General features: G+C 43.2%; 1 protein-coding gene across 4 annotated transcripts in view; it reads right to left on the reverse strand.

Moving 5' to 3' along the window:
• Positions 1–12,489, reverse strand: part of LOC122541740 (tetraspanin-5-like) — a 68,329-nt gene that overhangs the window by 5,083 nt on the left and 50,757 nt on the right. Inside the window, exons 6-8 of one of the 4 annotated variants that reach the window (XM_043678636.1) lie at positions 4,602–4,789; positions 2,250–2,297; positions 1,540–1,637 (exon numbers count right to left, since the gene is read on the reverse strand). In XM_043678636.1, the coding sequence (XP_043534571.1) occupies positions 2,288–2,297; positions 4,602–4,789 (198 nt within the window). In that variant the 3' untranslated portion in view covers positions 1,540–1,637; positions 2,250–2,287. Of the gene's footprint in view, positions 1–1,517; positions 1,638–2,249; positions 2,301–4,601; positions 4,790–12,489 lie in introns of those variants that run through there. The other 3 variants (XM_043678634.1, XM_043678633.1, XM_043678632.1) reach the window with 3 other exon arrangements.

A 12,489-nucleotide genomic window follows, 5' to 3' on the forward strand; every position in this document is an offset into this window, starting at 1 on the left:
AGGTGATGAGGTTATGGACGGTCTGGGAGATGATGGTTTGGTGGTGGGAGGTGGGGTCATGGTCAAGGGGGCAGTAGGAGGGGGTATCTGCGAGCTGGCGTTTGGCCTCAGCGGTGTAGAGGTCGGTGCGCCACACTACTACCGCGCCTCCCTTGTCTGCTGGTTTGATAGTGAGGTTGGGGTTGCAACGGAGGGAGTGGAGGGCTGCGCGTTCCGAGGGTGAGAGGTTGGAGTGGGTGAGAGGGGTGGGGGAGTTCAGGTGGCGGTTAATATCGCGGCGGCAGTTGGCTATGAAGAGGCCTGTACAGAACTATACCCCAGTGAGAGTCAGTGTATACAGAACTGTCTGGTGAGAGTCAGTGTATACAGAACTATACCCTAGTGAGAGTCAGTGTGTACAGAACTATACCCCAGTGAGAGTCAGTGTGTATAGAACTGTCTGGTGAGAGTCAGTGTATACAGAACTATACCCCAGTGAGAGTCAGTGTGTACAGAACTGTCTGGTGTGAGTCAGTGTATACAGAACTATACCCCAGTGAGAGTCAGTGTGTACAGAAATGTACCCTATTGAGAGTCAGTGTGTACAGAACTGTACCTTAGTGAGAGTCATTTTCTACAGTACTGTACCCCAGTGAGAGTTAGTGTGTAGGGAACTATACCCTGGCAGGAGTCAGTGTGTACAGAACTGTGCCTCAGTGAGAGTCAGTGTGTACTGTACCTTGCTGGAGTCAATGTGTATGCAACTGTGCCCTGCCAGGAGTCAGTATGTATGTGGAACAGTACTGCAATGACCGTCAGTGTGTGTGTGACTGTACCCCAGTGAAAGTCAGTGGGTATGGGACTGTACCCCTGTGACAGTCAGTGTGTACAGATCTGTACCCTGGTGAGAGTCAGTGTATACAGAACTGTACCACAACGAGAGTCAGTGTGTGCGGAATTGTACCCCAGTAAGAGTCAGTGTGCACAGAACTGTACCCCAATGAGAGTCAGTGTGTATGGAACTGTACCTCAGTGAGAGTCAGTGTGTACTGTATCTCGCTGCAGTCAGTGTGTATGGAACTGCACCCTGCCAGGAGTCAGTATCTATGTGGAACTGTACTGCAATGGGCGTCAGTGTGTGTGGAACTGTTCCCAGGGAGATTTAGTGTGTTTGGGACTGTACACCAGTTAGAGTCAGTGTGTGTGAGATTGTACTCCAGTGAGAGTCAGTGTGTGTGAGATTGTACCCCAGTGAGAGTCAATGTGTGTGGGACTGTATCCCGGAGTGGGTCAGCGTGTGTGGGACTGTACCTCAGTGAGAGTCAATGTGTGTGGAACTGTACCTCAGTGATAGTGTGTGTCTGGGACTGTACCCCAGTGAAAGTCAGTGCGTGTGGAAGTGTACCCCAGTGACAGTCAGAGTGGGTCCAGTGTGGGTCAATGTGTTTTTGTATTATTTCAGTAAGATATATGTGTTTAAAGACTAAGCTGAAAGTGAGTAATGTGTAGAAGTTGTGAAGAGAAAGAATGACTCTAACCTGCAGTAAGGCAATAACCAGGAATGCTCCAGCTACAAAGTAGATGTTCTTCGGTAACCAGTCCTCAAACGCCTGGACACAGCCCTTGGTGTAAATGATCAGACTGTCTTTTATTGCATTCTGGAGAAGGACAAAGTGTGTTTTAATGCCAGCTGAATCCCAAGGTAATTTCTGACTGACCTGCCTAATTCCCCAGATTCCAGCAGCTCCAAACAGCAACACACTCAGTGTCTGCCTGCCTCACAATCCATACCTTCCTGTTGCTCCCAGGTCTCCTCATCATGGAGCCTGGACATGGGCTTATTCGCCCAATCCTGGACTACGGACACAGGTTCTAGTTTGCCCTGATCCAGGACATGGGCTGGTCCGAGCTGGGTGCGGAGATTTTAGTGAACGGTGTTGTCGTGTTGCTGGGTAAGAGGTGGAGAGAGTTTGTTTGTAGACACACACTTCTGTGTCTCTGTGCTCATCGAAGGAGGTCAGTGCTCAGGAGCTGTTACTGCCAGCACCTCTGACACAACCTGGTCTCCACAAGGACAAGATCAGAATTGTGACCACATTCAATGGAGACCTCCTGAAGGAGGGATCAAACAGAGTTCAGGCTCCTTTCAGGGGTGGAATGTTGGGAATAGCAACACTCTTTGTGAACGGAATCTAATCATTATAGTCCCGAGTAACTCTCAACATGGCACTGTGGAGGAATCACAACAAAAAGAAGTGTAAGATTTATACCTTATTCTGGGATCGGATGTCATAACCACACTGCGTGTTCACAACATTCTGCTGCAAAAGAAATATAAATTTTATCTCCAGTCTGCTTAGACTTGCACAACGTTTCTGTCACTCCCAAACCCAGTGCAGTCTCAGCAGATTCCCCTCATTCCCACACTTACTGTAAACAGTGACCATCAATTATAGATACATTGCAGAGTGATGATCATTCCCACATGTACTGTACAGACCGACCATCACATTTACATCCACTTCACAGAGTGCCCACCCTCTGACCATCACTGCCACATCCAGTGGAGAGTGATCATCATTCCTATATCCACTATAAACAGTGATGGTCATTCCCACATCCACTGTACAGAGTGACAGTCAATTCCATGCCCATTGTACAATAGACTGACCATTGCTGCCACACTGAATGGAGAGTGACCATCAACCTTGCTCCGAGAGGTGATCACTCCTGCACCTGCAATGGTACACGTCTCTCCTTCCTAAAGTGCTGACTGTCAAGTTCTCAGTCCTGAGAACTCACTGAGTAAGTTGTTTTCCTATTAGTCAGTCTTCAGTTCAGGTAAGGTTTACAAATTTCAACAGGTTTTTGGTAATCAATATCTTGACCTGTCCTCTTTTTTTTATCACATTCCCTTTTAGCTCTGTTAATTTCTCTCTGTATAAACCTCCCTTCTTATCTTTGCTTTGAGAAAGGAAAGCCTTGTTCCAACATCACCATGGTCCTGGGAAATCTCCCCTGCACTCTCTCCAAGGTCAGGCCATCCCTCTGGAGATCTGTGCCCACAGTTGAACAGTATCTTGGCTGAGGCCTTGCTGATGATTTGAGAGGCCTGGCTTAGAATAACTTCCCTGCTTTCAAATTCCAGTCCTCTTACTAATTAACAAAACCCAGACAGGATTTTTGGCTTAAATGTAACAAGGTTCTCAATCTGACCTAGTATTTGTAACTTTTTGTACACCTGCACCCCCAGCATCTTCACTGCCTGTAAAGTTGCAGCATTGAGTTTTAAACACTGCCTCTCCTCCTGTAGCCTCCAATAATGTGGCATCTCACACTTTACTGTATGGTATTTCCTCTCGTGTCTCTACCCATTTCAGAAGCCCGTCTATGTCCTTCTAAGGACTGTAACTATCCTCCTCAATGTTTACTTAACTTCTGACTTTTGTGTCATCTTTGAAATTATGTCCTGTATGTGGGAGATTAGAAATGTTGTTTTTGCAGGTGGGGGAGGGGTTGTAGTGGGGGGAAGGGAAGGGGAACATTATACAAACGGTCGCGGAATTCTTGTAGCATGTAGCATACTTAAGGCTAAGACTTTAATGTATATAGAGTGTCTTTTAAAGAAAATAGTTTTAAGCTAGGGAATAACTTTAAAATGTTGTAGTTGACCACAAAAAGAAGCAGCAGGGGCATTTCACAATAAAGCTTATAGTACGATAAGAGAAACTGGATAAAAGAACAAGCTGTAACAAACAAGGAACAAAGAATGCAGACAAGGACAGCAGGATGGCCAGATAAGAAAATAACTAACAAGTGAAGTAATCAGCTTATGATAGGATGGGAAAAGGGAGGTGAAATTCCACAACTTGTAAACTAAATAAGAATGCTAACAGGCTCCGTTTTCGCGAGCATTTCTGCTTGATTGCAGAAGCATCTGGTCCTAGCAAGGCCGTAATAAATTGTTCTTGTTTCCAAGGCTTTGTCTCAGGCTGATTGATTTATGAGTGAGTTCTGTTTCTCACACTGTATACTCCAGGCCAAAGTATTAATCAATGTTAAGAAAAGTATTGGTTACTGGAAACACTAGTGCAGGGTTACTTCCAGTTTGAAAACTGTAAAGATTACATCTCTTTATTTTCCTTTAATTTGAATTGTGATCTAACATGGAGGAAGAGGGCATAGGTTTAAGGTGAGAGTGGAAAGATTCAAAAGGGGCATTTTTTCCACACAGAGGGAGGTGCGCATATGGAATGAGCTGCCAGAGGAAGTGGTTGGGGCAGGCACAATTATTCCACTTAGAAGACATTTGGACAGGTACATGGATACTTGGCAGTACAAGTTCGAAGGGCTAAATTGTCCACTCCCACTCCTAATTCCAATGTTCCTATGGATAGGATAGATTTAGAGGGATATGGGCCAAAGGCAGGCAAACAGGACTAATTAAGTTTAGGAAAGCTGATCCGCATGGACAAGTTGGACCAAAGATCCTGTTACTGTGTTGTATGATGCTATGATTTTATGACAAAGTATAAACCACAAGAAGTGTGTTCTGCTCCTCCTCCCCCAGAATAATCACAGGAGGAGTTGATACACTTCTAACACAAGTTACTGGAACTCACTGTGAGTTGTGTTGATGCTGCTGCACTGTTCTAGCAGTGTGAAGACGGTACGTAAGATGACACAGCATTATCGGTCTGAGCACAGCATGATTCACCCAGAGAAAGAACACTCTCAATTGGTTTGGGCAATGAGGACCAGCTGTAGAGGCCAGGAGTGACTGGCATGAGAACAACTCACTGCTTGGCTCCTGGGTGGATGAACACAGAGTGTGTGAACAATGTAGGGGCAGAAACCGGCAGACACATGCATTTTCTCTCTCTGCCCCCTCCCTTCTCTGTGTCCCTGTCTCTGACTCTCTCTGTTTCTTTGAATCTGTCTTTTTTTGTCTCTGTCTTTCTGTGTCTTTCCCTCCCTGTGTATGTGTGTGTGTGCATGTGTCTCTCTCTTTCCCCCTCCCTCCCCATCTCCCTCCCTCTCTTGGTCTGTTTTTTTTGTATCTGTAGTGAAGTAACCAAAACCTGAATGGTAACTAGCTATTCCCACTATTTGCTGTTGACCATTGACTTAACCAGAAAGGCTGATGATGAGTGTGCTGATTGCTTTAGAACTGCAATAAAGAACTGACAAAACTCGACCTTCTCTTGGGAAGAATAAGAATGGCAGAGACTCGATCAGAAAGAGTGGGGAATAAAGTAGGAAAAACATAGGAAAAGTTCATTGTTTGGTAGCTGCTAATTTGAATACCTATTCTAAGGTGCTTTCGGATTAAAGGTAAATAAGAGAAATATTTTACAAACTAAAAAATAAAAATCAGTAGGAAATTGCAAAAAAAATGTAAAACTTATTAAATAAAATTGAGATTCAGGGTTGGGTTGTTGTACCTGCATAATATGGGAGTTGACAGACTTCACAATGGTCCATTATGACCACATCTGCAGCAAGTGAATGCCAGCTCCGAGTTGTTGAGCTGGAGTCTGGGGTTCAAACACTGCGACACACCAGGGAAGGGAAGACTTACCTGGATACTGTGCTTCAGGAGACAGTTACACCTTGTAGGTTTAAGGGTGGCACAGTGGCTCAGTGGTGAGCACTGGTGTCTCACAGCGCCAGAGACCTGGGTTCGATTCCAGCCTTGGGAATCCCTTGGGGGACTCTCTGTGTGGAGATTGCACATTCGCCCCGTGGGCATCCTCTGGGTGCTCTGGTTTCCTCCCACAATCGAAAGTTGTACAGGCCAGGGGCACTGGCCATGCTAAATTGCTCATAGTGTTACGTGCATTAGTCAGGGGTAAATATAGGATATGGATATGGGTGTGGGTGGGTAACCCTTCAGAGGGTTGGTGTGGACATATTGGGCCAAATGACCTGTTTCCATACTGTAGAGAATCTAATCTACTTCAATTTGGCTGGTGGTCAGTGACAGGAGGGTGTGTCTACAAGTGAGGCAGTTAGCAGGATCACAAATTCAACATTGGAGGAACCTCAGCTTTTAACATTGTCCAACAGCTCCCTGTGTGGATGAAGAAAAGGCCAGTGGGGAGGATGGGCAAACTGGCCATCGCCCTGTGGTACAGGAGGCCATTCAAGCAGGGTGAGCAAAAACTAAAGTGATAGTGATTCAATAATTAGGGGGGGGCAGATAGCATCCTTGCAATCAGAACCGAGAGTCCCACATGGTGTGTTGCCTGCCTGGTGCTCAAGGTAAGGGACATCTCCAACCGACATGAAAGGATATTGAGTGGGAGGGGGAGGATTCTGTTGATGTGTTCAATATTGTGACTGATAACATTGACATGAATAGGCAAGAGGTCCTGTTTGGGGAATACCAGGAATTAGAAACTAAATTAAAGAAAGGGACCTCAAGGGTTATAATCTCTGGATTATTAACCAAGCAGTGTGCAAATTGGCATAAAAATGAAAAGATTAAGGAAGTAGACATGGTTAAAGGATGGCTTAGGAAAGAGGAGTTCCATTTCGTGCAGCACGGGCATCAGTATTGGGAGAGGAGGGAATGGTAACTTCAGTATGGGTGCCACCTGAACTGATTTGGGACCAGTGCTGGAAAGGAAAGGCTAAAGTCCTTGTGACTACACTAATTAAACCTGTTGGGGGGAGGGTCACAATGAAGTTGTTACAGTTTCAAAAACAATCAATTGGACAGAAAGCAACAAAACACTCAGATCCTACCACCAATACAGCAGCTAATAGCAAAACGTTAAGAAGTGAATTGATCAAAGAGAAATAGTAAACAGGTGAACAGGTCATCAGTGCTGAGGGACAAGTTACAGTCTATGACCCAAATAAGAGTTCTGTGAACAAATGCATGCAGTGTAAGGAATACATGAAATGAGTTGTAGGAACAAATTAAAATTCGAGATTATGATATATTAGCCAATAATGAGACATAGCTATAGAATGGTCAGGACTGGGAACTAAATATACTGGTTTATAGGCCTTCCTGATGAAGGGCTTTTGCCCGAAACGTTGATACTTCTGCTCCACGCTTGCTGCCTGAGCTGCTGTGCTTTTCCAGCACCACACTGTTGACTCTGATCTCCAGTATCTGCAGTCCTCACTTTCTCCTGGTTTATAAGGTATACAGGACAGACTGGGAAAATGGCAAAAGAGTTGGAATAGCTGAAAATGTGTTGCTAGAAAAGCGCAGCAGGTCAGGCAGCATCCAAAGAGCAGGAGAATCGACGTTTCGGGCATGAGCCCTTCTTCATGCCTGAAACGTCGATTCTCCTGCTCCTTGGATGCTGCCTGACCTGCTGCGCTTTTCTAGCAACACATTTTCAGCTCTGATCTCCAGCAGTCCTCACTTTCTCCTAAAGGAGTTGGAATAGCCTTACTGATTAGAAACAAAATTACTTCAGTAGTGAGGGAGGATATAATGAAAAGAAAGCAACCTGTGGAGACTGTCTGAGTAGAACTGAAGAACAATAGAGTATCTGTAATCATAATACATGTTGCGTACGGAGCTCCTGTTAGCAGTTCTGAAGGGCTTGATTGTATAAATGCAGAAATCTGGCATGTGTGAAGTCAAGCCAGAGTAGTATTAGTGGAGAATTTCAAATTTAAGATAAATTTAAAAAGTCAAGCACCTGTCAGAAAGGCAGTGAATTTCTGGAGAATGTCTGGGATAGTTTCCTACAGCCATATGTCCAGGATGCAAGAAGGGGACAAGCAATATTTGATTTAGTAATGAGAAATCAGTTGGATTTCATCAGTGACCTCACTGCGCATAAACATTTACCAAATAATATTGACTGAGACTGCCATTGTGTTAAAGTTTTGGATGGTGAAGAATTTGTTAAACATGTTCAAGAAAATTTTCTTTATTGCTATATAAATGTTCCAGTGGGAGAAGGAATAAAACTTGAACTTCTCTTGGGAAATAAGGCAGGGCAGGTGAGTAAGGGAACACTTTGGGATTGGTGATCATAACACCATTAGTTTTAAAACACTGAAAAGGATAAGTCTTCCATAAAAGTTAAAGTTCGTAATTGGAATAAAGCAAATTTTAAAGATATGAAACAAGAACTTTCAAAAGTTGATTGGAGTAGATGTGTGCAGGTGAGGGGACGACTGATAAGTAGGAGGCTTTCAAAAGTATGATGACAAGAGTTTAAAAGGATTATGGTGGACTGAAAGACAGCACTGGTAAGATTAGGGAACAATGGATGAATAACGATATTGAGGCTCCAGTCAAGAGTAAAAAAGATTGATGCATTAGATATGGACAACTGGGATCAACTGAATCTCTTGAAGGTTATAAAGAGTACAGGGGCACTCTTAAGGAGGAAATCAGCAAGGCAAATTTTGAGATTTGAGATAGCCTTCACAGATGAGGTTAAAGATAATCTTAAAAAGATTCTACAAATACATTAAAAACAAGAGAGCAACTAGAGAGAGAGTAGGACCCCTTAAAGATCAGCGTGGTGATGGGAGAGATATTAAATTAATATTTTGCATCAGTGCTTACTGCTGCGAAGGAAATAGAGGCTGGAAAACTTAGGGAAACAAATAATATGTTTTGAAACCAGTTCACATTACTGAAGAGGAAGGACTGGAGAATTTGGAAACATAAACATTTAGATTACTTACAGTGTGGAAACAGGCCCTTCGGCCCAACAAGTCCACACCGACCCTCTGAAGAGCAACCCACCCAGACCCATTCCCCTACATTTACCCCTTCATCTGACACTACAGGCAATTTAGCATGGCCAATTCACCTAACCTGCACATTTTTGGACTGTGGGAGGAAACCCACGCAAACACGGGGAGACAGTTGCCGAGGTGGGAATTGAACCCAGGTCTCTGGTGCTGTGAGGCAGCAGTGCTAACCACTGTGCCACCGTGTCACCCATAAAGGTAGATAAATTTCCAGGACTGATCAAGTGTATCCGAGGACACTGTGGGAATTTAGGGAGGAAATTACAGGGCACCTAGCAGAAATATTTGTATCATCTATAAACAAAGATTAAGTATCGCGGGACTGGAGGGTAGCTATTGTGCCATTAAGAAAAGCTGTGAGAACAAGTTTGAAACTATAGGTCTGTGAATCTAACATCAATAATGGACAAATCGTTGGAGGTGATTCTGAATGATAGGATTTACAGTTGGGAAGCCGAGGATTGATTAGGTATAGTCAGCATGGTTTTGTATGAAGGAAATTGCTTCGAGTTTTGAGTATCAGAGTTGGGATATCATGTTGAGGTTGTATAGGTCTCTTCTGGAGTAATGTGTGCAGATCTGGTTGCCCTGTTATAGAAAGGATATTATTAAACTGGAGAGGGTTCAGAAAGGATTTACCAGGTTTTACCTGGAATGGAGGGTTTGAGATTTCAGGAGGTTGAATAGGCTGGGAATTTTTTTCACTGAAGTGTATGAGGTTGAGGGGTGGCCTTATTGAGTTTTATAAAATCATGAAGGGAATGAGCAGGGTCATTTTTCTAAGATGGGAGTGTTCAAACCTATGGGTCATATTTTTAAGGTGAGAGAAGATAGATTTAAAAAGAACATGAATGGCAACATTTTCACACAGAGATTGGTTCATAAATGGAACGAACTGCCAGAGAAAGTGGTGAATGCGGCTGCAATTACAACATTCAAAAGACATTTGAATAAGCACATTAATAGGAAGGTTTACAGGGATATGGGCCAAGTGCAGGCAAGTGGGACTAGTTTAATTTGAGATTATGGTTGGCATAGATTGGTTGAACCAATGGATGGGTTTCTGTACTGTATGTGTGGACTGGTCAAACTGAAGGGTCTGTTTCCATATTGTATGACTCTATAGATAGTGATCATAAAATTCAGTCCAGCATCAGAAAATAAAAGCTCAAATTAGCTACCGACTTTGATGAGATGAGACAGAAACTGTCCACAATAAACTGAGAAAATGTGCTATCAGGTAAAACAACTGAAGAACAGTGGAAGTTGTCTAAAGAACTATTTACATAATACAAAACCAGTTTAAACCCTTGAGAGGGAAAAGCTCCAAGTTCCAGAAAAATCAGCAAGGGACACCGAAATCAGTAAGAAGAAATGTTGTAGTTACATAAAGATAAAGCGGGTAGTCAGGAGTAATTTCACCAAAGTCTGAAAGTGGGGATATTGTCAATGATTATACACAAATGGCAGATATATTCAATAATTACTTTGCCTCAGTATTTAAAGGAGAAAATGAGATAGCTTGCCAGAACTACCGAGGAATTTATTAGTGCATTGGGTAAGTAAAATGTCAGTAAGGAGAAATTAATGAAATTAAAGAGTGACAAATCCCCAAAGCCTGATGGTTTCCACCTGATGGTTTTAAAGGATGTTAAAGGGGCACATTGTGGACACCCTAACTATAATCTTTCAGAGTTCCCTAGCTACAGGAGTCATCCTGAAGAAGGGCTTATGCCCGAAACGTCGATTCTCCTGTTCCTTGGATGCTGCCTGACCTGCTGTGCTTTTCCAGTACAGGAGTCATCCCTCTGGTTTGGAAAATTGCATGTCACTCTGCTTGTTAAGGAGGAGGACATCCAGGGAACTACAGGCTGCCTGACCTGCTGCGCTTTTCCAGCAACACATTTTCAGTACAGGAGTCATCCCTCTGGTTTGGAAAATTGCATGTCACTCTGCTTGTTAAGGAGGAGGACATCCAGGGAACTACAGACATCTAGCCTGTAACAGTTTCCCCATCTGTGTTGGGTAAACTGTTGAAGTCTATATTCAAAGATCGGTAACTGAATACCTTGAAAACTTTTAATCAATCAGGGAGAGCCCAGTATGGATTCACGATAGATAGATTGTACCTGACAAACGTCACTGAATATTTTGAAGGGGTGACAGGGAAGTGTCTATGAATGTTATTTATACAGACTTCCTGAAGGCATTTGATAAGGTCACATAAAAGATTTTTAACTAAGACAGAAACCCATGGAATTGAGAGCAAATTACTGACATGGTTGGGAAACTGGTTGAGTGGTAAGTGACAGAAAGTTGGGGTAATTGATAGGTACTCAAATTGGCAGGATGTGACCTTTGGTGTTCCTCAAGGATCTGTGTTAGGGGCTAGTTATTCATATTATGTATTACCAACTTGGATAATGGCGTAGAAGGTCATATATTCAAATTTGATCATGACGAAGTTAAGCAGCATTGTAGGCAATATAAAATTACAAAAAGATAGTGATAAATGAGGAAAATGAGTAAAACTGTGGCAGATGGATTTCAATGTATTATTTTGTACCAAGAAAGGATAGATCAGGGTACTTTAAATACAGCGGATATCCAAAGATACTTGGAAGTTCAGATGTATACATCTTTAAAATCTCAGGAGCATGTGCAGAAAATAACAAAGATAGCTAATGGAATGCTGACCTTTACATCTAGAGGACTAGAATATAAAGGATGCAGATGATATGCTGCAATTATAAAAAAAGCCTGGTTAGACCCCACTTTGGAGTATTGTGAGCAGATTCGGACACCTAATATTCAGAAATAAGGTCTTAGAGCACTACAAGAATGATACCTGGACTTCGGGGTTAAGTTGTGAGCAGAGATTATACAAATTAGTCCTGTTTTCCCTAGAATTTAGAAGGTTAAGGATCTGATCGAAGAAAGGGTAAATAAAGTATTTCAATTGCGTGGGGATTCTCAGATGGGCACATAACCTAAAAACTAGGACCAGACCATCCTGTAGAGATGTTAGGAAGAACTTCTATATGCAATGGGTGGTAGAGGGTTGGAACTCTCTACAGAAATGGTAGTGGATGCAGGATCATTTGTTAAGTTTAAATCTGAGATAGATATATTTTTGTTGAAAAGCAGGTCAATCAATTTAGGTCACAGATCAACCATGATCTCGTTGAATGGTGGAACAGGTTGGAGGGGCTGAATGGCCTAATTCTGCTCCTATGTTCTTTTTCTGACTTTCATTTATCAGTCTGTATATTTTATAAGATAATTATTTTTGGCCTAGCTTTTCGTCTCTAAGGGATTTGCCATCACCTACATTATGATGGGAAAAAGTGAGGTCTGCAGATGCTGGAGATCAGAGCTGAAAATGTGTTGCTGGAAAAGCGCAGCAGGTCAGGCAGCATCCAGGGAACAGGAGAATCGACGTTTTGGGCATAAGCCCTTCTTCAGGAATGAGGAAAGTGTGTCCAGCAGGCTAAGATAAAAGGTAGGGAGGAGGGACTTCTCCCTACCTTTTGCATCATCTATTGCATCCTGTGCACCCGATGTGGCCTCCTCTATATTGGGGAGACAGGCCACCTACTTGCGGAGCGTTTCAGAGAACACCTCTGGGACACCCGGACCAACCAACCCAACCACCCTGTGGCTCAACACTTCAACTCCCCCTCCAACTCCACCAAGGATATGCAGGTCTTTGGACTCCGCCATCGCCAGACCACAACAACACGACGGTTGGAGGAAGAGCGCCACATCTTC

The sequence above is a fragment of the Chiloscyllium plagiosum genome, chromosome 38, assembly GCF_004010195.1.
Source record: "Chiloscyllium plagiosum isolate BGI_BamShark_2017 chromosome 38, ASM401019v2, whole genome shotgun sequence".
NCBI classification, from domain to species: domain Eukaryota; kingdom Metazoa; phylum Chordata; class Chondrichthyes; order Orectolobiformes; family Hemiscylliidae; genus Chiloscyllium; species Chiloscyllium plagiosum.